The sequence below is a fragment of the Pezoporus flaviventris genome, unplaced genomic scaffold, assembly GCF_033815535.1.
Source record: "Pezoporus flaviventris isolate CSIRO_AGI_PZ_B2104156 unplaced genomic scaffold, CSIRO_AGI_Pfla_v1 ptg000025l, whole genome shotgun sequence".
NCBI classification, from domain to species: Eukaryota; Metazoa; Chordata; class Aves; order Psittaciformes; family Psittacidae; genus Pezoporus; species Pezoporus flaviventris.
Genome location: NW_026892573.1, coordinates 7,535,258 through 7,557,085, shown reverse-complemented (window position 1 = coordinate 7,557,085; position 21,828 = coordinate 7,535,258). Strand labels below are relative to the sequence as shown.

Sequence of the window (21,828 nt, the reverse complement as noted above, 5' to 3'; positions counted from 1 at the left end):
TGACCTGCTGTTGACTCAGTGGCTTGGTTACTGGTCGTTAGTAACTGGTCTCCCCCTCCCTGCATTTCATACATCAATTTGTCTCCTGTGGCTGTGGGAGAAAGCAGTGGGGGAGGAAGAGGACTTCTAATGCAAGATGTATTGGCAAACCCTGTGGCTGAATAGAACATAATTTGGAAAGAGCTTCTGAAAAGCTGTTTGCACACGAAAGCAAAACATGATTGTGTAGATACACGTATTCAGGGAAAAATTATGACAAAGTGAAGGATCTTACTTGTGACTAAAGCAGAGACATGTATGTGATGCAGCTGTTTTATTGGTAGTAATTGTTTTATTTTTCATGGTGAAATAGTGGGCACACCTTTAAATTTAACCCTGTAACCCTCAAATTTGGAGGCTGCAGGAGCAATAACTGTGCACCACAAAAGCATGTTTGACTTCAGTCAGCAGCTTGCTTTTTTGGTACTTTAATGCTGCTATTTAAGATAGCCAGTGACTTGTTTGACAGAAAAAAAGAGGATGCACATCTTCATTTAGAAAAAGAAAGGTGTACATGGGAGTGGCAGGATAAGTAGTCTTCAGAGATACCCCAACAGAGGAAGCCTTCTTGTGGCATTGAAGACTTCCTTCAATGCCACAAGAGTACGAGGTGGAGAACCGCCCCCGAAGAAACTGACTTGTTTTCATTTTCATTTCTACTTTAAATAGAGGTTATAGTAAATGATTATTTTTTATGTTTTTCCAGTTGAAGATATATTTTGCTTCTTTAACAGGGCAAAAAGGACGTTTCCCAGATATTTAACAACATCTTGAGAAGACAAATTGGCACACGCAGCCCTACTGTGGAATACATTAGTGCCCATCCACATATCCTATTCATGCTTCTAAAAGGGTGGGTGTTTTAATTTGATTTTCATTAAACAGCATTGCCTGGAACATGCTGGCACTGCAGCTGATCTTCTTTGTCACTTTTAGTTAACAAAAATAAAAAGAGATGTTGTTCCAGTTTTCTTACTTTGTTTCATACTGACTTTATTTCTACTTAACTGTCTACTTTTAATAACTGGATTTTTTTTTATTTGGCCGTTATTTCTTCACCAAACTTCATGTTGGAATAATTATGTGCTGGTTGTTCTTGACTGCTCCCCACATGACTGTTCTTCAGTTCTTGCCCTAAACTCTTCTGTGGCATTGTTGATGACTGCTGAGTTTCATTTAGACCGTTTAGCATTGCAGGAGTGACTTATAGCAGTGTCTGTAAATAACTGGAGTCAAACTGGACGACTATGTTATAGAAGCAAAAATGCATGAAAAGAATAGTTGTGTTTGGGGGACAGGCTTCTCCAGCCCTTGTAGCCACATGTGAACTTCAAATTAATTCTGTAATGAACTCCACAACTTTCAGCATTAACCTTTGAGGGAGTCAGTGCTCAGCTGTAACCTGGTGGTTCCCAAGGTAAGTTGGCCAAAGAGGGCTGTAGTTCCATTCAGCTGTAGTTGCATTCAGGAGTGCCCAAGTGTTGGCCTAAAAATCCTGAGGTTTCTGTCGCCTTTACTTTTGACTAAAAGCACCTTCCATTCAGTGAGAAGCTTTGCTTTTCAAACCCTTGAAATCTACTGTTTTCTGTTCCATTTTCTTTTACCTTTAGGTTTTTGGTTGGGTTTTTTTTTCCTAAATAAATGAGAATACATGTGATTGGGATTAAATAACTGATGTAGAAATAAGTTCATTTGTTAGCTGATCAGTATGAAACAGCATGGATTCTCATAATAGTTGTATGGTCACACTAGCAACAGCCTATCAACAGCATATCAAAAAGATGATATAAGAATGATTTTTTTCTTGCTTTTCTTGCTCCTGAGGTTGAAGATATTCGTGTTTACTATTTGCTCCACAGTCAGAGTTAGGAAAACACCTAATCACCATCTAAGGTTTGTGCATGACAGTTACAGCCCCAAGGGCAAAATTCCTTTCAGCCAGCCTCTCTCAGAGGCAGACCTGAGCCAGGAGAGGGATAGGCACGGGAGTTCTCTAAAATAGTTATTTCCTTCAAAATTGGTCACATTCCAGCACAGCTTAGTAGGGAAAATAGTAATGGAGGGATCTAGTTAGTACCAGGGATTTCAAGAACTGTGAGCTCATGGTTGAACATAGTGGCAAAGCTCTTGGTTGCTGCAATAGGAGGTGTGGACTTGCTGCCTTCCTCACAGGCAGGGTAGTGGAGAGCCTAGGCAGGCGACCAGGCTGAGCTGGGCTTTGCTCTTACAAGTATAGTGATTTAGCTTTAATTTTGAAACTCTTTATTTGTTTTATGTTACTAATTGCTAGCTTCCTCAGAGAGGAAACCACTCTGCCAGTTAAATTCATTCTGGTTTCATTTGTTCATTAAAATTGACCATTTATATAAACCTCAAACTACTAGTCTCAGGACGGTGATTTTAATTCTCTCCATCTTCGTTAACTTGTACAACTGTTTTCAATTTCATAGATAGGTACAGTCATTTTTTCCCTTTTCTCTGTCTTTGCTGTTTCGATTTTTCACTGATTTTGTTTTTGCACGTTGTGTATCGCTGCCATATGTCTGGGCTTTACTTAAAACTAAAAAATATTTTTGGATCTTGTCCCAGATCTTCTTTGGCATCTCTAAGAACTGAGAATATTAAGATGATAGTAAAGATTTTATGTTCTGCATATATGCTGCTGACAGACATTTTGCTGTAGGTGACCTGAGTCACTGGAAGGATTTAAATGGCATCACTTGGGTGCCGTTTTGGAAATTCCTGCTGAGTTGAGCAGTATGTCCATGTTAGTTTGGTCCTTGGACTCCTTGTTAATGATTTCTTGGCTATCTCTCCACAGCACTGAGCTGTATCAGAATTGCCATTTCTGCAGTTTCTTGTTAGAAAGTGCTGTTGAATTAATGAGTAGTAGTTCAGAAGACAGACCTGAACAGCCTGGTGGTACCTGAGCAGCTGCTGCAGAACAGTGTAATGATGTCAAATGTGGTGCTGCGTTACCTGCCTGTGTCCTGCTGCTGGGACTCTCTATAAATGATACTTAAAACATGTACCTACAGCAAGGCTGAGCCCTGAACACACAGCTTGCTGCATGCTGGCGGTGTGCAGTGCTTGTGTGCAGTCAGCTGTGAGACTGGGAAACCCACACTTCATGGTAGACACTACCTCTTGAAAATGTGACTTGAGGATATGTTTTAATATTTATTTAGTCCTAAATGAAATATGTGAAATGAGAATCTTCTGAAAGAAAAGTGGCTTGTATGTTCAGTGTTACATGACATGCAAGAAATCTGGACAGAGACTTTTTACAAGGGCATGCAGTGACAGGACAACAGGGAATGGCTTTAAGATCGAAGAAGGTAGATGTAGGTCAGGTATTAGGAAGAAATTCTTCCCTGTGAGGGTGGTGAGGCACTGGCACAGGTTGCCCAGAGAAGCTGTGGCTGCCTCAACCCTGGCAGTGTTCAAGGCCAAGTTGGACACGTCTTTGAGCAAACTGGTTTAGTGGAAGGTGTCCCTGCCCGTGGCAGGGGGGTTGGAACTGGATGATCTTTCAGGCTCCAACCCAAACCATTCTGTTGATGATTCTATGATTCTATGACATTATCTGGAGAGAAACAAAAAATACCAATTCTACCATGACAATAAAAGAAACGGCACAAGACTATTGCGAAAGTTTGTCATTGTTCTACTTTTATTGGATACAAAATTTCCTCTGCCCGCTGAGAGTCAATTTCCAACACCATCAACAAAGGGTTGCTTAATGTGAGTGCTGTTGAGCGGGAAGGATCCTGAATCAGAGCTCCCGCCCAATGTTTCCTGCCTAATACTCCAGCGGCACTGCCAGCTTGAGATAACTAACTGTTCTTAGCTTTTAGAATTCATTCTACACCAGCTACTTCCTTCCAGCTTCTCAGCTTCAGAAAAACATACAGCACATAGGTCACTACTTTTTTATTTTTTCACTTTTTTGGTAGGTTAATTTACCTTCCTGCTGCATGAGGACTTACATTAATAGTATCTTATTTTCTCTGTGTGCAGGCTTTGTGTTCGAGTAAGTTTTCAGATGGATACAGTGATTGATGTATATAGAGCACTCAGTAGATTTGAGACAGTTTTTTTTTCTCTGGTGTCAGTGTATTGCATTAACCCAGAAATAACTTTGCTATTTTATATTTTAAAATACTTTAGTGCAATGGCTGTAAAGGACTTGAAATTTGTGGCATTTGCATTGTTTCTCGCAAGTGACAGATTGATAAGCTCCTTTGTGAATATGTATCATGCCACATGCTATCTCTAATGTACTTAGGCACTGTCTCGATCTATTCTGTGATGACCTCTTCATACCATAGTGCAGTTAAAGCTTTAGTGGTATTGTGGCTGAAGTTGCAGAATTGCCCTTGAGTTTAGCCAGGCTTTAGAAGTTAGTGTAAAATCAGATTAGAATATAGCTATTTGTCAAGACCTTGTGTCTCCCAGGCTTGATGCCTTCCAAATCTCCTGCCTGTGCTCCTTACCTTGTACCATCTTCTGCACTAGCCATGCAAGTGTGGTTCCCTTTGCGCTGAGATACATCTCTGCTCTGTGTTGCTTCTTTCAGCCTCCATAGTAAGAGTTTTTAAATCTTTCAAGTCCATTATTTTATTTTCTGGTTGCCCCTAGTAGTCAGTAAGTGGGGGTCTCTTTAGGTTGTAAGGTCATCTGAATAGAGCTCCTCAATATTTTCTTCTGCTTTGGGAATGTGTCAGTATAGAGCACTAATTGCTCATTAGCAGTGATTCTGGAATACATTTCGGTCATTCCTGCCTGGTGGGTTTGCATGTAAGTGTGGGTGCAGAGAACATGCCAGTTATAACTGGGCAGCTTGTAAACTTCTTCCAGGCATATTCCAGGAGCCAAACCCAACTTCCCTTGCTTATGTGAACAGCCAAAGGTCCATAACCCACTTCCAGATAATGGAGCATTTGACTAAGAATGATTCTGTTGATACTTATGTTTTAAGACGTTATTGTGCTGGAAACAATGTAATTTGCTTTTTTTTTTCCAATCAAAATATTCCTTAGCCAACTATTAAATATTTTCCTGGCTGCACTCCTAGGAGCAACTCCTCCTCTTTTTCCTTGAAAATTAGTATTCCTGTTAATGGAGTTGAGGAGAGATATGCCTCAATGGGAGACACCCGCGAATTTCCGTTGTCTAAAGAGTTACAAATTCATGTTTGCAAATGTTTCCCAAAAGGAAACAAACAGGGACTCGAGTGCCTGTATTTCCTTGAGAGTGGGAAGTTCCATTTGCCTGTTCGGAATAGTAGTTCATTTTTCATTAAGCCAGCTATTGTTGACATCAGGTTGAGTATGCAGCTCTGGTATGCCCGCAAAACACTACCATTCTTTTAAATTGCAAGCTGGTGGTAAATTTGAGGGCCCACTCACTTACAGCACAGATGGCATTTTGTGTTTTTTCTTCTTTTTTTTCTCTTTTGGCCTGGTGATAGGAATTAATTGTGCAAAGGAAAAACAATGCTGATAAGCTCTGGGCGATAATACACAATTCTGATATAGTATAACCAGTTTATTGAAACAGAGCATGCTTTCTGTCCCCTTGGACTTCACCTCTTTCACATGACTGAAGATTGCTGGAAGAAGTTCATTTTAAGTCCTTTCTTATTGTTGGATTTCATCTTTTCTTTTTTTTTTAAAATATGTTTCTAACAGTTTTGTTTGAGGTTAATTTCAGCTTTAAAGAAATCAGGGCTTTATAGAAATAGAAGATAATCTGAATTACCTACCCCTCTCTCTCCAAGATGGAGAAGTGTGCTGGCTCCTGGCTATTGCAATGCATGTGCCATAACAGAATTGTAACTTGAGGAATGAGTACTTGTATACTGAACAAAGTCAAAGCCTTTGCAGGGGAGGGATTGGACAGAATTCCTTATGAACTGAAAAAAAAGTCTTCAGAGCTACAGAAAGCTTAATCCTATGTAGATTGCCTGGATAAACTCCTTCTACCTTCCCTGTTAGGTATTAATATTCTAGAGCGACATCCTCTATAAGAGGAGTGGGAGGTGATGTATGGTCATGAGGTGTTATATTTTTTTCAGATGAACTGAGGAGCTCAGCATTAAATCTGAAAAGGGAAATTGTTATGTTGTATTGATGAAGAAGCTCTGCTGAAACATTATGCACTCTACATGGTCTTTCCACAGAGAGGACATGAAATGCACGTTTACACCAAAATGTGATTTGGCTTGGGAAGACAGACGTGTGTGGTGGAAAATGCTGGCAGCCTTATCCACCCCTCAGCTTTGGGCTGAGGTCCTGAAGCTGAATGCAGTGCTGTGGCTGTGAGCTGCCACCCTTTTGTTGTGTCCCTTCTGGTGCACGCATTCCCTGTGCTACGAGGTTCCCTGTTGCTAGAAAAGTGCCTGTTAATCCTTGTTCTTCTATATTTTGATCTTTTCTGTTTCTTTTCATTCTTCAGATATGAATCCCCAAGTATTGCCTTACGATGTGGAATTATGCTGAGAGAGTGTATCCGGCATGAACCCTTGGCCAAAATCATACTTTTTTCGGAACAGTTCAGAGACTTTTTTAAATATGTGGAAATGTCAACATTTGATATAGCTTCTGATGCCTTTGCTACATTCAAGGTAAATTCTTTGATACCTGCTTCATAGTGTTAGTGTCAAAAATGACACTCTATCAGTAGTCATCACTGGATGGTGTGTTGCCTTTAAACTGGGTGTCTTTTTTATTGTTCAGTAAAGGATATAATTACTGCTTGGTGTGGTTGTAACAGGTTTCACAACAGTGATCAAGCTAGCAGAGAATCTTTAATTCAATACAGATTTACATTTCACTGATGTTCTTCATCTTGACAATCAAAGATGCTTTATGCAACCATTTAAATGTATTACATACAGTTCTTGTAAAATACATGACCTTTTCTCTCCCTGCCTTCCCCCAGAGACAAAATCACTGCCCATTGTGACCAGTAAATAGAAGAAATCATTTAAAATTCACTTGTGAAATCCTTGTAAGTTTTGCTGTCCCTTCTGAGAGCAGCAGTCAGTTTTAGATTAATGCCATGCCTGTGGATTATTTTACAATGTATTTGTGTGCTTACTTTTGTGACCCATGGTTCAGTGTAAGGACTGTACTGCTACAAGCTGAGTAGGTGGAAGCACTGTGTAGAGCCTGCGGTGTGCTGAAAATGAAGTTGGGTGAAGCCTGCCAGTTTTCTTGGAGTTTGTATGTGACCATCATCTTTCCTACATGGTGCCAATACAGTCTTTGAGCAAAACTGGTTGCTTAATGTACAGGGAAAATGAATTTCCTTCTAAAAAATAATTTAAGAAAGCTGGGAAAATTCATTTTAGGTAAAGGTTCTTCTAAATATAGATGCAACTCCTTTTTTCTGCTATCCTTGGGTTCTTTGCTGTCATAGAAACACATTGTTTAGTCTTTCCTCTCAAAGCTAATTAGAAACATGATTCAATAGATTTTAGGAATAACTGTAAGGAGAGTCATTGCTGAAATCTGGCCTTGGTTCTCACTAACCTACTGAATGGGGTAAAGATCTGCAGAATGGAGATAACGTTGCATTCTTCAGTAATGAGATGAGAAGAACCACCCATTTGTTAAGTGATAGCAGCATCTTTCAGTTATTTTGAGTTGTGCTGTTGTGGTGTTCATAAATGTGATGAAAATGGAAGGAGCATGGAAACAGGTAAAAATGCAGTGCAGGGCTGTATAAAAATGCAACATAACTGGGATTAAATCTTCTGTCTCTGGCATTTTACCCTATGCTTGGAAAGTGTTTTGTCTGTGGTCAGAAAAAGTGCCCCTGCACTTTGTTCCCAGCCTGACAGAAAAGATTTGCATCCTTCCCCCAGGTCCTGCTTTAAGCAGGACAGTAGTGTGTGTTGGCGGTGATTGACAGTCATCATCCCAACCAGGAGGCAGGACTGGGACAAGGGTCATTTAAACTGCAGCAAGGACCATACACTGCTGCAACCCTCCCTGCAAAAGAGAGGGATTGATGTCGTACATAGATCTCCAGCTGCAGAACTAACTTCTGTCCCCTGTGAACCCAGTGTATTTTTAGCAGGATTTAAAAATAGGATTCTACATCCTCACGTGTACTGGAAAGAGAGGAGTGTGAGGGCAGTTCATCCTCAGACATGGGTCAGAGATCACTTTTTAAAATGCTTGAGGAAAAGCTATAAACTGCCCTTTTTTAAAGAAACCTGCCCTTTAGCACCTGATACACGGTCAGTTCTGGAAATAAACCAGCTCTCAGCTCACCTCCTATTTGTCTGTTACTCTGAATAGCTGGAGCAGCAAGAAGTGATGTACAAGTGATTGAATTGTCAAATATGGGGCTACTTCATTTCTAATACTGTAAAAACAAGTGCTATAGTTACCCACAGAAGCTGTGGCTGCCCCATTCCCTGGCAGTGTTCAAGGCCAGGTTGGATGGGGCTTGGAGCAACCAGGTCCAGTGGAAGGTATCCCTGCCCATGGCAGGGGGTTTCGAACTGGATGAGCTTTAAGGTCCCTTCCACCCCAGACCATTCTATGATTCTGTGATTGCTCTCCTGCTGGATTACTGAGCTCATGTTTTCAGTTCTGTTGCCTCTGTGTTGTGTTGTGCCCCTGTGGTAGTGTTGCTACCGGGGTGTCTGGTTCAGAGCTGAAAGCCATGGATACTCTATGCACCAGAGGAGAGCTTAATTAAATGTGCTTTAAAGTCTGAGGATATTTATAGTAGGGACATACTGGATTTTTTGATGATCTGGAGATGTACTTCTTAATTAAATTCAGCCAGGTGTGCTGCAGAGAGGAAAAAGAGCTGTTAAAAATGCAGAGGAATTCAGCTTGTGTTTAGAGATATAGTTAGCTGTGGAGGGTACAAGCAGCAGTTGCAAAGAGAGCTGATAGAATGCTGCTGCTCCACGCTTTCTCCTGATTTTCTATGAAAAACTCATTTTGGATTATATTCCATTTGTGCCCCCTATTGAAAACTGTTGTACTTGCCTCCAAAGTGCCCTGCGTAGATGCTCATGAATCATCTATGTTGCACTCAGCCTTTTAAACTGCTGTCACTGCAGTCCTGCTGCATAAAGGAATGTATTAAAAAAGCATACTGGCTTTTATAGCACTCTACTTTCCTCTTACGATTGATGGCAAAAATAAATTAAAGGACTAGTATGTAAAGGATTTTTTTTTTATTTGTGATGCTGTAGAGGATGTGTCTGTGCATCTGCTTCAGCTACTCATCAGCTTCAGTCTCTGGGTAGGGAAACCAAGGAAAACTGATAAAAAGATAGCAGAAACTGATCCACCAGAAAAACAGTGACTTGAATGGACTTCATCAGGCATTTATTGTGATCAATGTTATGTTTTGAAAGAGGCAATAAGATAAAAATTAAATGCCACAAACTGGCCACTTCATTTTTAGCTATTCATCCAGTAAAGAGGCTTGATTTCTTCTGTAGCTGAACACTTGCATCTCTGTCACTGAGCACCAGCATTCCCATTCTGTGGGGAAGGCTGCTTTAATTTAAATTTGAATTAGTTGGCCTTTTAGCATGGGAGGCATCCAATCCAGATGTCTAATATGCTACTGCTTGTATCAGGAAGCCCACCTTGGGCAGAAAAAGAGCTGCAAATAGGATTCATCCCACTTCCCTGAGAAGCTTTTCTGGGGAGGGAGAGCCTGGATGGCTAGCTTATATTGGCGCCCAGTTTTTAGGCTTTAAATAAATAAATGTATTTATACAGTAGTTGAATTTAAATCTTCCTTGTATTCTTGGAGATGAGCAATAGCAGTTGATTCAGCTTAGCGTAATTTCTGGCTATGGGATAGCATAGCCATATCACTTTTGGCTTTGGGACCATAGCTGGTCCCTCCATAAGAGGTGTCTCCATACTTTCTTCCTTTCCCCTACCGCAATTTATTGTAAGTATTGTGCTCAATGAGCAATGACCCTAAGAAAAAGTGGAAAGAAAAAGGAATATAAAGAAAGAGTGTTAGAACAGTCTTATATTGATTCTGTTAGCATTAACTGAGTTCTCCTTAAAATCCTACTAGACACACAATGCAGTATTAGTTTTAAATGCTTTCTGACTATAGAAATCATATTGTAAATATCTTCTAAAAGGGGATCTAGTAAAAAGATGCTAACACGGATTGGAGACTCAAGGAACAATTAAATGAGCACGCTCGCTCAGGTAACCTTTCTCTGTTCTTCCCCAGGACCTGTTGACACGACACAAATTGTTGGTAGCTGAATTTCTGGAACAAAATTATGATGCAGTAAGTACAAAGGCTACAAGAATTTTTTCTGTTCATGCTTAGCTGGAAAAAGTGCCCCTTCAGTAGCAGGGGGGTTCATTCTTCAGGTAAAATAGTCACATAGGGCTGCAGAACTAAACACTGTTTTTACTAAAGCAGAATCCTCACAAGGCATTTGAAATATCCCCCTCTGCCCACACCTGGGGACATGCCGCAAGGTTTCAGGAGAACTTGCAGTTTAAAAGCAAGGTTCATTTCTCTCTGCATGCTTCATATCTCCTCATATGTAAATGGAACTGTAAACTTTGTATGTAAATAGATCATGGGAGAAAAAAAAATAAAATGTTTTTAAACAGTTTTGTGATATTCCAGCACTGGGAGGGCCGTACTGGTGTTATTTACAATACTTTGGGACACAGGGAAAGAGTTACTGGAAGAAGTTTTAGCATTACTGGAAATGACAGGTACCTAAGTGGGGGACTGAGGTGACTGTGCCTCTTGCCATCCTAAGGCACTTAGCCCCTTGGTTAGCTGCTGTTTTTTACTTTGATTTTTTTTTGCCTCAGTTTTGAACCAAATGTAGGTCAGAAAAATTCCATTGGAATCAAGCAAAACTGGACTGATATGGATCATGCAACTACACTGTGGGTTATACTCTCATGTTACCCGAGTTATTCTTTATTTCATTGCCAAAGTGAAAGAGCCAAGACTATCTCTTTCATTTTGGTTACCAAAAAGTTTAAACAAAGATCAGGCTTATTATTGCTGAGTCACAAATGCAGCTTAACTGGAGCAAAATTAGTGTCTCTGCCAATCTTTCCTCTTAATACTGAAGCACTGCATTGGAACAGTCCCCATTCTGCATTTATTTAATGTTGAACTTTCTAAATATAAATTGTGGAAGGGAGCATATTTATTAGATGATCTTGGACAGCAGTGTTGGGGTTTTTTTGGTTGTTTGGTAGATGGTTTGAACATATTGTAGACTTCTCTCTCAGTTTTCTGGACCACAAGATTGCCTTGTCCCAGTCCTGCAAAGCCAGCCTGTGCTCAGCTCCTGGTGACCCTCATTGGGCAAGCAATTTTAATCAGTGGCACCTCACCAAAGGAGCTTTTGGCATATGCCAGTATGAGCTGCACCATCACCTGTTTTGAGTTCACAGAGCAAGTCATGAGTGCAGCATGAGCAGACATTATGTGCTGGACCCACATGTCCTGACAGCATTCACCCTCCTGTAAGAGAAGGCTGTACAGGCACTGACTTACTTCTGTCCTAGTTGGCTCACGCCAGCTCCTTTTACATCCAGTCCATATGCGGTATCCCCCTCTGTGGTATTTGGAAGAGGAGTGTTCCTGAGCATTAATTCACTTCATGATAACCAGCCAAGACAAAAAGGCCACGAGAGCTGGGCCTGGCATGGCAGTCATGTGTTAGATGGCGGCACTACTGCGACCTCTGCTGCTGCTCTGGGGTGGGAAGGAGCAGGAGAGAGGTTGGACATGAATCAGATGCATTTTGTGTTTTCTTGTTATTCTAGATCTTTGAGGATTATGAAAAACTCCTTCATTCTGAGAATTACGTAACAAAGAGACAATCTCTAAAGGTAAAGTCAAGTTTCTCAGCACTTTCCTTCTAAGTTTGAACTCCATGTTATGCAGGATGCATGTATGGCAATGGAGCAGCCATGTAGTCTCTAACAAAAGAAGAGATAAGTGCTCAAGTGCTCTTCTTACAATACACAAGAGCTCACTGTGTCTTTTCTTTCCTGGATCTCTGGTGAAGCGTTGGGCCATTTCTATGGAATAAACACTGTCGTTTCTCCTCTGACCTCAAATCTGCACTTTGGTTTAGAACGTAGGTTAAAATGAACTTGAGAGTAATGTGATAGTCTCTGTTTGTCTGGTGCTGCTTGCTGCTACAGCAACCACGTCTGACGTGACCTGCAGATGGGATCAGATAGGCGTGTTAATGTAACTTTTGAATGAAGTGAGGGTGTCTTTGTGGGACAGCTGCACTGCGCTTGCTTCTGTCCTAGCTGGCTCTCACCAGCTCCTCTTACACCAGTTGATATGTGGGATCCCTCTCTGTAGTATTTAGAAGATGAACATTACTGGGCATAAAGTAACTCACTCCATGGTAACAAGTTTAGTTACTTTTTCTTAAAGGTAGTGACATTGAAACCTCCTAGGCAAGCATTAAAATTCTTTGCATTCAAAAATAAAGTGTTAAACCTAAAAAACTGTTCTGTTTTTAATTGTGTCTATAGTTGCTGGGTGAATTGATTCTGGACCGACACAATTTCGCCATCATGACAAAATACATCAGCAAACCAGAAAATCTGAAGCTGATGATGAACTTGCTGCGAGATAAAAGCCCCAACATTCAGTTTGAAGCATTCCACGTGTTTAAGGTGAGCTAGTATGAGCTGCAGAAGTGGCAGACTTTCCCTTTTCCTCATAAAAATGTCTTTCAAGGTGGGCAAGAGAGAGCCCAGAGAAAATTAAGGCAAAGGTTGGGGTTTACAGTAACTTCCAGCATTTGAGAATGTCTTCATTGGAAGCCTTTTTATCACTCAGCCTCTGATTTTTGTTTGCCTTCCTTCAAGTGAGATCAAAGTAGCATCATTTTGGTTTGGGCTAAGGGTGGTCAGTCAAGTAACAATGAGGTGGATGCTACAGGTAACAAAATACACAGCTTCTAGGTAGTGTCCAGGGTAGCTTCCCCAAATTCTTAGCTCATTTTATCTGGGCAAAGATTAAAAGCCAAAGTCTTAAAACTCTTCATTAAGACTAACAGTGCTGGCATCAGTGGGAACACAGTTTGCTTTTAAAGGTATTAAAAAGATTTGGTAAATCTGAGCTTGAAATCAGTTTAATCCTTCCGTACTTTTGCAGTGATCATTAATGCACTCTCAACTACCAGACCCAAACAGTGTCCTTTTTTTTATGGTGATTAATGTTTAAGTGAAATAAGTGAAAAGTTTACCATTTTCCTATCAAAAAAGTCCTCTGCTCTGAGACACAGGATGAGTTGGATTATTGTTATGCAAAACTACCTTTAATTTGGAATGAACACATTCATTTCAGACTATATAAACAGAGTTGTTAATGATTTTCAGTAGAGGACTATTAATCTATAAGGATATCCTTCCCCAAGATGGTTAAGAAAGATACCAGATCCCACCAAAAGGCACGCTACTGGAAAAAGGTTACATCACCCTCCACAAATACAGGGTGACTTGTTGGGTTTTGTACTTCTGCCATTTCTGATTTGGAGAAAAGCTTTCAGATCCTCAGTGGGGAGGCTTAGATGATGTGCAGCTTCTCCAAAAAGCTTTTAGTTTCCAAGAAAACAAGCTTCAAGGAGGATTAAAAAACCAAAATCCCTTCCTGAAATAAGCAGCTTGGTAAGCTGTTCCCTTGCTGACTTCCTCCATAGTCAGCTGAACTACTGTAACTTCTACTCCTTATCAGAAGGTATGTGGCTCCAAGATAAGTGAGAAGTCAAGCTCCAAACACTTGCAGCCTTTGAGATGCCTGTGAAGGGAAGAGATCAGAGGATTGGACTCTCAAAGCCACTCTGTGAATAAATGCCAGATTTTTATGTATGAAACCCAGGAGTTGCTGTTCCTGAATTAATGATGGGCCTTGGGAACAGCTGACATTGCTTAGTTTAAGAGGCATTTGAAAGGATTTGGAATAACTTGAAAGGACTCCAGTGTGCAACCATGTCACACATTGCTGTTGCTTCCACTCTGCCTTCCCATTCCTCCTTTCCTATCCTTTTCCAGTAATTTGCGTCTCATTTCCAGTTAGAGTGGAGATATTGTAGACTCAGCCTTGCTTGACCACTTGAAATTGCTATCATGTGGACATAATGCTGAAGCCTTGGGATGCCCAGCAAAATGAACATTGTGTGGTGGTAATGTTGCGTGTCTTCAGTTCAAAGGGCCAGACTGTGGCTGGATACTAACCTTCATGGGTTTTTCCCATGTGCTACCCATCAGCAACGTTTAAGCAGTGCCATGGCATTCCTCATGCTATGTTACAAGCATAGTGCTTGTGGGGAGATTGCAGACTCAGAGCAGAATCCAATCAGCTGGAAACTGCTCATTTATAACTACCAGCAGCACACTAGAGTAACTCTAGAGGTGCAGCAGGGCTCCCCTTTGGGGTCCTCAGGATCTGGGTTAGCAGGATGTAGCATTCAGCTTCTCTCCAGTGGGCAGAGTAGTTAAAGGGTATGTTATGGAAAACAGTTGTGAATTAGCTTTGTAGAGCATGTTAGAGAAGGCAGCTTTCCTCCAATTTCACTTCTTAAATTGAATTCTAACTCCTTGAGAACTACTGAAGGAAATCCTTAAATATTTAAGAGAATGAAGGGAAACAATTTTGGCTGGCTCTGCCCTGCTTTGTGGTGTCTCTGCCTCCTGTTTCTGGGTTAGTGTCTCTCAGACCGGTCCTCTTGTCAGCTGTAATAACTCTGTGCTAATGTAACTGGAGGAGGAATCTTGCCCTCAGCTTTTAATCTCATAAATTTTAAACTATGCCTGCCTTTTAAAATTGTGCTTGCAAAATACCTGTGTGGTGCTGGTTGAAATTACAGTAGACTGACCTCAAAGATTTGAAATTAATGGTCTGCTGAGAAGTGGATACTTGTTGCTCTGTCTGAGCTGCCAAAAGATTTGGGTTTAAATTACCTGATTTAGATGTATCACCAGTTAGACAAAGTTGAAATGAAAAAGGGCTTGTTCTGTAAGCATCTAGATTCCAACACTCCCATGCCCCAGATGAACCCCCTCCAAAAAAGGCATGTGATTCTTACCTCCCTGAGGCAATTTCCAAGTATTAAAGATTCAAAAGTGTAAGCTAGAGATGAAAATGATGAGCACCTCTAGCACAGAAATATTTTGCAGGAACATTTTATGGCTAGAAATGCCATTATTCCTTCAAGCTCTGAGGATATTTTAATTATCCAGGATGCTTTGAGTGGGAAATTGAAGACAGTGTCCACTTGCAGTGCCTCCTTCTGTTCTCCACTGAGGAGATGCTTGATCTTCCTCCTAGCTCCAGCTCCTGTTTTTTTTTGCCTAAGCAAAATGGAGCTTATGCCTTGCAGCACCATCCTAAAGGCCTATGGCTGCTTTGTAAAGCTGGATGTCCCAGACAGTGTATGCATGAGGATTAGCCAGTATTTAATCATCAGGAAAAGCTAACACATCTCACCCCTTTCCTCCTCCTCCATAAACTATCCACTGGGATCACCTAGAGCTGTAGGCTTTTGAGAGTCACCAGTTCTTGTTTGCATTGATTTCATTGGAGAGGTCTCGAGCTTGCACACTTTGAGGACTAAATATTGGGAAGGGCTCTCCAGTTCTTACAGTGGATTTGTGACAGTTTTTACTGAAGCCTGCTTTGAGTTTGCCTCCTGTAGGGGAGACCAGATGTTTCAGACATACGTGAATGTGGTGCAGGTGTTCCCTTGACCTTACACATTTACAACTACAGGCTAGTCACAAGCTCTCTTGGCTTTCACGTAAACAATTAGATTATTTTGAGGAAAACACCCTGTAGCAGTGAATTAGGATTATGCAATTTACTTGTTCTTAAGCAGACATTTAGCAAGATACATTTTATTAAGATCTAAAAATAGAATGGGTACACTATGTTTTGTGACCTTAGTTTTGTGTTTCCATTCTCTTCTATGCCCATTACAGAACTACCTCCTGCAGCTTGCTCTGCAAATGGTCTCACATAATTGAACCATACTGACAGTTCCCTCTTGGTAGGAAGCTGGAACCACATTTGTGGGATGTGTCCTCTCTGTTTCTTAGCTGGAGAGTTCAAAGGGCAAGAAGTGTTATGTGAATCATTGTGCTATAAGTAACATGAACCATAAGGCACTTTTGTGTGCAGTTTCCTGACACAGTAAGACTCTGTGTGACCCCAGAAGTAAGTCTTAAAATACCCACTCCAGGGTATCCAACCTCTGTAATTACTTCTCCTCTGCTATAATCCCAGAGGGTGGTGGTGCCTGGTTATTAGTTGTACAGCAACAAGGTTGGATTCTGCAGTCAAGTGATTTTGACGTTTGAAGAAATACAGTGACATCTCAATGACAGAGAAGAGGGCAACAGTCCCACTTTGGACCACTATTGAAGCTTCAGAGTTGATTTTCCTTCTAGCCCTTTTTCAGATATTCACAAGATGGAACTGTACTGAAGCAGCTATTTTTAGAGTTGGGATTATGAGTACTCTATACTGTGTCTCTGTCTCATCTAGCTGAATTAAATGCGCTGGTACATCCAACCTTTCATAATAAAACCATAGGTGAAACAAAATTCTCTGAAGTGTTTTAACTTCAGTTAAACTTCATTTTAGTAGAAATATCCCAGATAGCATTAATAATGATTTCTGTTGTCAGGGATTTATCTCCTCCTCTGTGACAATAGAGAGTTCTGAATGAGGAAGGCTCTTTTAAAAGTGAAGTCTCATGGTGGTCCTGCTCCTGAGCTTTGTGAAGCTGATGAGTTGATACTGGCAGAATTGATTTTGTTTGCTTAACTGAAGTATTGAATAACATTTCAGGATTTTTTTTGTGCTTTAACATTGTCTCTTCACGAGTCCCTGTCAACCCTGAGCAAGACTGGCAGTCAAGATGATCTTTGTTTGCATGGGCAGTTTTGACAGTTTTGCAAGAAGATTATAAATAATAAAGCAGGAAGATAAACAGGATACGATGTATTGAACTAAGTTCTTTAGTTTTGCTATAGTCATACCAGTTGAGTGGCCTGTGTGAAATGCTGGTATTTACTAGGTTTACCACTAGACCTTTCCAGTTCTCTTTGCAGACCAGGTAGCTTTTACAAGAGGAATGATTTCTTCATTTTGAGAGTCAGCCTCCACCTGTCCTTATAAGGAGGTCTAATATTCATTGAAGGGAGATGTTCAGAACTTCAAGGTCAGGCCTTCTTTAGAGGATTCCATTTGCATCGCAATCAGACTGTTTCTGAAGGTGTTGATCCTGCCAGTGTAGGTGATGGTTTCCTCCTGGTCACAAGGGGGAAACTGTCTGAACTCCAAATTAAAACCTTTTATGCAGATGTGTAATGGTTACTTTCCTCATCCCTGCCTGCAGGCTTACATACTGCTTTTCTCAAAGGAAGTTTGTCCAGACAGCTGGGAGGCTTATCACAGCCTGAATTCTGGAAGTACCCAGCCTCTATCAGTGTGGTGCATCAGTAGGTCAGCACATGAGGAGCTGCAACATGGGGCTGCTTGAGCTGACAGCGTGAACTACCACAGTGTCAGCCAAAGCCAAACATTCGTACCCATACAATTTCAAGAATTGGGTTTCCTAGATAAGGCACAGGCTGGAAAGCTTTAAAGAACATTCAGCAGTGATTTACATCCCAGACCCCTTTTATTCCCCAGTCTAAGGGGAACCAATGCATCAATACCAGGATGTCAAAGTTATTTGCGTAGGAGGGGTATTGCTTTCGGATGCTGCAGGCAGCAACAGAACAATCAGCTACTGACAGTCCATCAAGTGTAGTGAGAGCTGTGAACTGGCTGTCTGACCCACTGATAGATGTGTCCCTGGTAAGATGCTACACTTAGTGCTTGGAGTGTCATGCAGGAAAGCTGTTACTTTAAAGTGGCTCTCTGAAGGGATCATTGGGAGTTTGGGCTGTTGGTGCTACTTTAGAGAAGTTTTCAGTGGCAAGTAAGCATAAAAAGAAATCACATGAGATTAGCAATCAGATAATCAAGGAAAGGTGATGTGGAGGCCTGTGCAAAGACAGTGTGGATAATGGTAGATACTGTACTGTCAAATACCATGGACTGGCCACTAGAACAGGGGAAACTCTGGAGAAGACTTGGGGCCTAGGAGCATTCACCCAGTGTGGCAGAGGTTGCAGCTCCTTCCCCAGAGCAGAGCGAAAAGCACCTTGAAGCAAGGACTCCTAGGAGTGATGTGAGCAGGAGGAATCCAGAGGAGACAAAAGCATAGGCTCCTGTGTCATCAGGATGCCAGGGTTTAAGAGTAGATGCATTACCTCATCTTTATGGAATAAGACAAAATAAATGTTTCAGCCCAGTCTGGGCAGAAGTATTTAGTGTGGCACTGTTGATGTGTGCCCAGCCCCATTCTTTCCACACATTCCCCACATGGGACATTTTCCAAACCATTTGTATAACATCCCCTAATCGGGGGGCATGAAGCTTAACAATAGGTCCAGTCTGAATCCTGTCCCTATCTGTAGCGGGTGTTATTTCTGAGGGCACGTGGCTGTAACACAGCTCCCAGGGATGGTGTGTGCATGTTCCTCATCATGTAACACAGCTCCTCCCTGCACAGCTGGACCTGGCCCAGGTTTTCATGTGGGCACAATCTCCACAGAAATAGAGGAACTTGCAGAAGAGCTGTAGGTCAGGAGCCAGCAGCTCCAGGGCCAGGCGGGCGGTGGTGCTGCCTATGCTCGGCCAGACAACATGCCATTCTGTGTACTGTCAGCAGATGCTTGTTTTCATTCTGGTTTGGACAGGCATGGAGGGAAACTGGACGTTTTCCAGTCCTGTCCATCCTTAATTTCTTCTTGTTGAGTAGAGAGTAACTGGAGTTATTTATGTTGTTGCACAAGCGCTGGGGTGGTGTTTTGTTGTCCAGCCATGGAAACCTCAGTGCAAGACAGACACAGGAGCCCCTCCTGGGGTGGCCAGGGCTGTGCTGTGCCTGTTCCCACCGCCAGACCTGCATCCCGGCTGCCAATCCTGCATCCCTGCAGCCTCCTGAGGTCCCTGGGAAGAGCTTGTCACTGCTGGCCTTTACAACTGGCCTGAAGTTTCCTGTCGTCAGCAGGTGTCGTGCGTAAGGCAGAGAAAATGTTAAAGAAACAGTGTTGTGGCATAGGGAGTTGTCTTCAGAGCTGGGAAACCCTGTGGCTTTAGGCATTTGTGGAGGAGAAATGAGAACATGGCTAGGTTTATCCCTAAAACACGACTGTTTGAGAAGACCAGTAAGCCCACAGTGCTGGGCTGGCTGTACCGGGTGAGTATCTGTGTCTGTGTCTCCCTGCCTTGCCACCCTCCTCTGCTTAGTGAGGGCAGTGAAGGTGCCTGGTGCACCACGGTGCTCCTGCTGCTGGAAATTTCCACACTCCCATGAATGGATTAGGCAGAGGGAAGCAGAGCCTCTGACATACTTTTCCAAACCAAAACAAAGCTGGCAAGTCTAATTTTAGGCCTGGTTTAGTATGGAAATGATATCAGTACTGACACAAAGCTTTTCTGTTCTGGTAATTAATTTCTGTGTATTTAAGTCTTGCATGTGGAAGAGGCTGAGAATTGATGGCTCACTCTCAGCAGCTGGGTTTACAATCAAACGCTTTCATCAACAAAGAGCAAAATTAAAGGGAAGCGATACCACACACAGGCACAGCTTTGCTTCAGCGTGCTGTTGAACCAACATGTTTGTAACTCCTCTCTCTCTGCCTTGGGAAAAGGTGTGTAGCAGCAGAGTATCTGCCTGCCAGCGCTCAGCTGACTTGTTAGGACATAACTGACGGGGATGTTGTGACTGATGTTGCTCTCTCTCTCCGAGTCTCACTGTGCCTGGTTTTGTTTTCGTGTTAGGTTTTTGTGGCCAGTCCAAACAAAACGCAGCCTATTGTGGAGATCCTGTTGAAAAACCAACCTAAGCTAATTGAGTTTCTGAGCAACTTCCAGAAAGAGAGGACAGATGACGAACAGTTCACCGATGAGAAGAACTACCTGATTAAGCAAATCCGAGACTTGAAAAAGCCAACGGCATGAAGAACTCCTCTCATTTTCCACTGTAGGCATTAATCTTGTTTGTTAATTTCGTCTGTGTCCCTTAAATGCCACAATAGTGCTTGAGAAGGCACAGCAAGTGCCTGTTTTTTATTTTGTCTTTGTTCCTAGATGTAGGGGTTTTACATGAAAACTAAAAAACCAAAAATCTAGAATAATATATTCTTTTTAATCGAGACTATAATTATTTATGTCAATTTAGAATCTTGCTGTAATAGAAGCTGGTTTGATGGGTTTTCATTTGTGCTAGAGAAGAATGAACCTCTTTGCTTAACTTTATCAGCAAACTCAAGCTGTTGGTGAGTGCACAGCGTAGGTCTTCTGAGGACTGTAACATTGCTCCTTTGCACCTGTAATTGTGACTTTGTTCTAGTGCTGCACGCACACAAGACTGTGAAAGAGTATGTTTGTCTCTGGAGTTAGCTGCACTTCTAGATCAGGTTCTATAGTCAAAACAGTGGTAGGTAAAGAAGCAGTAAAGGTCACATTTTTGCTTTATTTTTTTGTGTTCTTTCATCTTTAAGGTTTTCTTTTCCCTTAGATCAGAGGCTCTCTATTCAGTGCCAAGGAATGGGGGAAGGCATCAGCCAGGTGAGCTGTTTCTGCCTGCCTCCAACCTTCCTGCATGCCTTGTGCTATCCTCTCAGCTCCCAGGCAGTCTGATGGGGAGCAGCTCCAGGTACACGGTGCTGTTGTGGAGCACCAGTGAGGGAGGCTGTTTAGCACCAAAGGCCACTTGTAGTCTGGTGTTTGCTGTCCTTGTTCACGCTGATGTGAATTCAGGTTCTGTGTTGAAGTTGTAAAAGATGAAACTGTTGCACTGTTAGTGAGTTAAGTTTAATAAGTTCTGTGGTCCAGTGTTTCCCAGGTGTGTCTGAAGAGTTTTTTTGGATCTTGAAATGAAAATGTTACACTGATGATTTATTAGGAAGTGGAGTTTGAGAGCAGAGAGTGGAAATTTCTTGACTTTTTCTGGACAGCTTAAGTTCCGAGTTTTCCTATTCGTTGTGAGACAGTTATCGAGCTAAACCTCTAGCTAATGCTTCAGATAAAAAGGTGACCTGAACTGTAAAAACAGAACAAGACCTTTTCATTGTTGTGTATTGCGGTGAGTGATACATCAATTTATGTGCTTTAGAAAAGGGATGAAACGGAGCAGATTGTTGACTCATGTTGTTTTTTTGGGATCTTGGATACACACAACAAATTTACATCCTAGTTGCCTGGAATTTAAAAAGAATAATAATATTTACAAGCTATTAAAAGCATGATTACTGATCACCTTCGTTTCTGTCTCTGTTTTTTCTCCTCTTGCTTTTCTGGATAGCCAGACTGCACAGTACTAAATTCATTCTCTCCTTTGCCAACCAGTGTCAGCAGATGGAGAGAGGGAGATGAGCACTGCCTTCAGAGCTACGGCACTCTGCAAGCATCACATCTGCAGCCCTGACTGGCAGGGGGCCTGCAACCCAGGCTGCAGTCCAGCTTAGCCTAACTGCGGTCCTCTCCCAGCCCCCTGGGCAGTGCTCACTATCAGCGGGTTGATAAAGGACCATCTCCAGAGTCACAGACCTCAGAGTAGTCATTTAAGTCTGATCCTCTGGGATTTGGAGCCTGAAAGTGAAGGGCGCTTGGCTGCGCTCTGAGCTCCTGGGGTGGAGCTGGTCTCCAGGGCTG

The 21,828-nt window shown here is 41.9% G+C and overlaps 1 protein-coding gene across 2 annotated transcripts in view; it reads left to right on the top strand.

Annotated features, from left to right (window-relative positions):
• The window catches only part of CAB39L (calcium binding protein 39 like), a 46,880-nt gene extending 25,448 nt beyond the window's left edge, over positions 1 to 21,432 (top strand). For both annotated transcript variants that reach the window (XM_061457378.1, XM_061457377.1), the window contains 6 exons: positions 774 to 892; positions 6,499 to 6,667; positions 10,279 to 10,338; positions 11,856 to 11,921; positions 12,585 to 12,728; positions 19,954 to 21,432. In XM_061457378.1, coding sequence (XP_061313362.1) covers positions 774 to 892; positions 6,499 to 6,667; positions 10,279 to 10,338; positions 11,856 to 11,921; positions 12,585 to 12,728; positions 19,954 to 20,133 — 738 coding nt within the window. In that variant the 3' untranslated portion in view covers positions 20,134 to 21,432. The remainder of the gene's footprint in view (positions 1 to 773; positions 893 to 6,498; positions 6,668 to 10,278; positions 10,339 to 11,855; positions 11,922 to 12,584; positions 12,729 to 19,953) is intronic.
• The last annotated feature ends 396 nt before the right edge of the window (positions 21,433 to 21,828 follow it).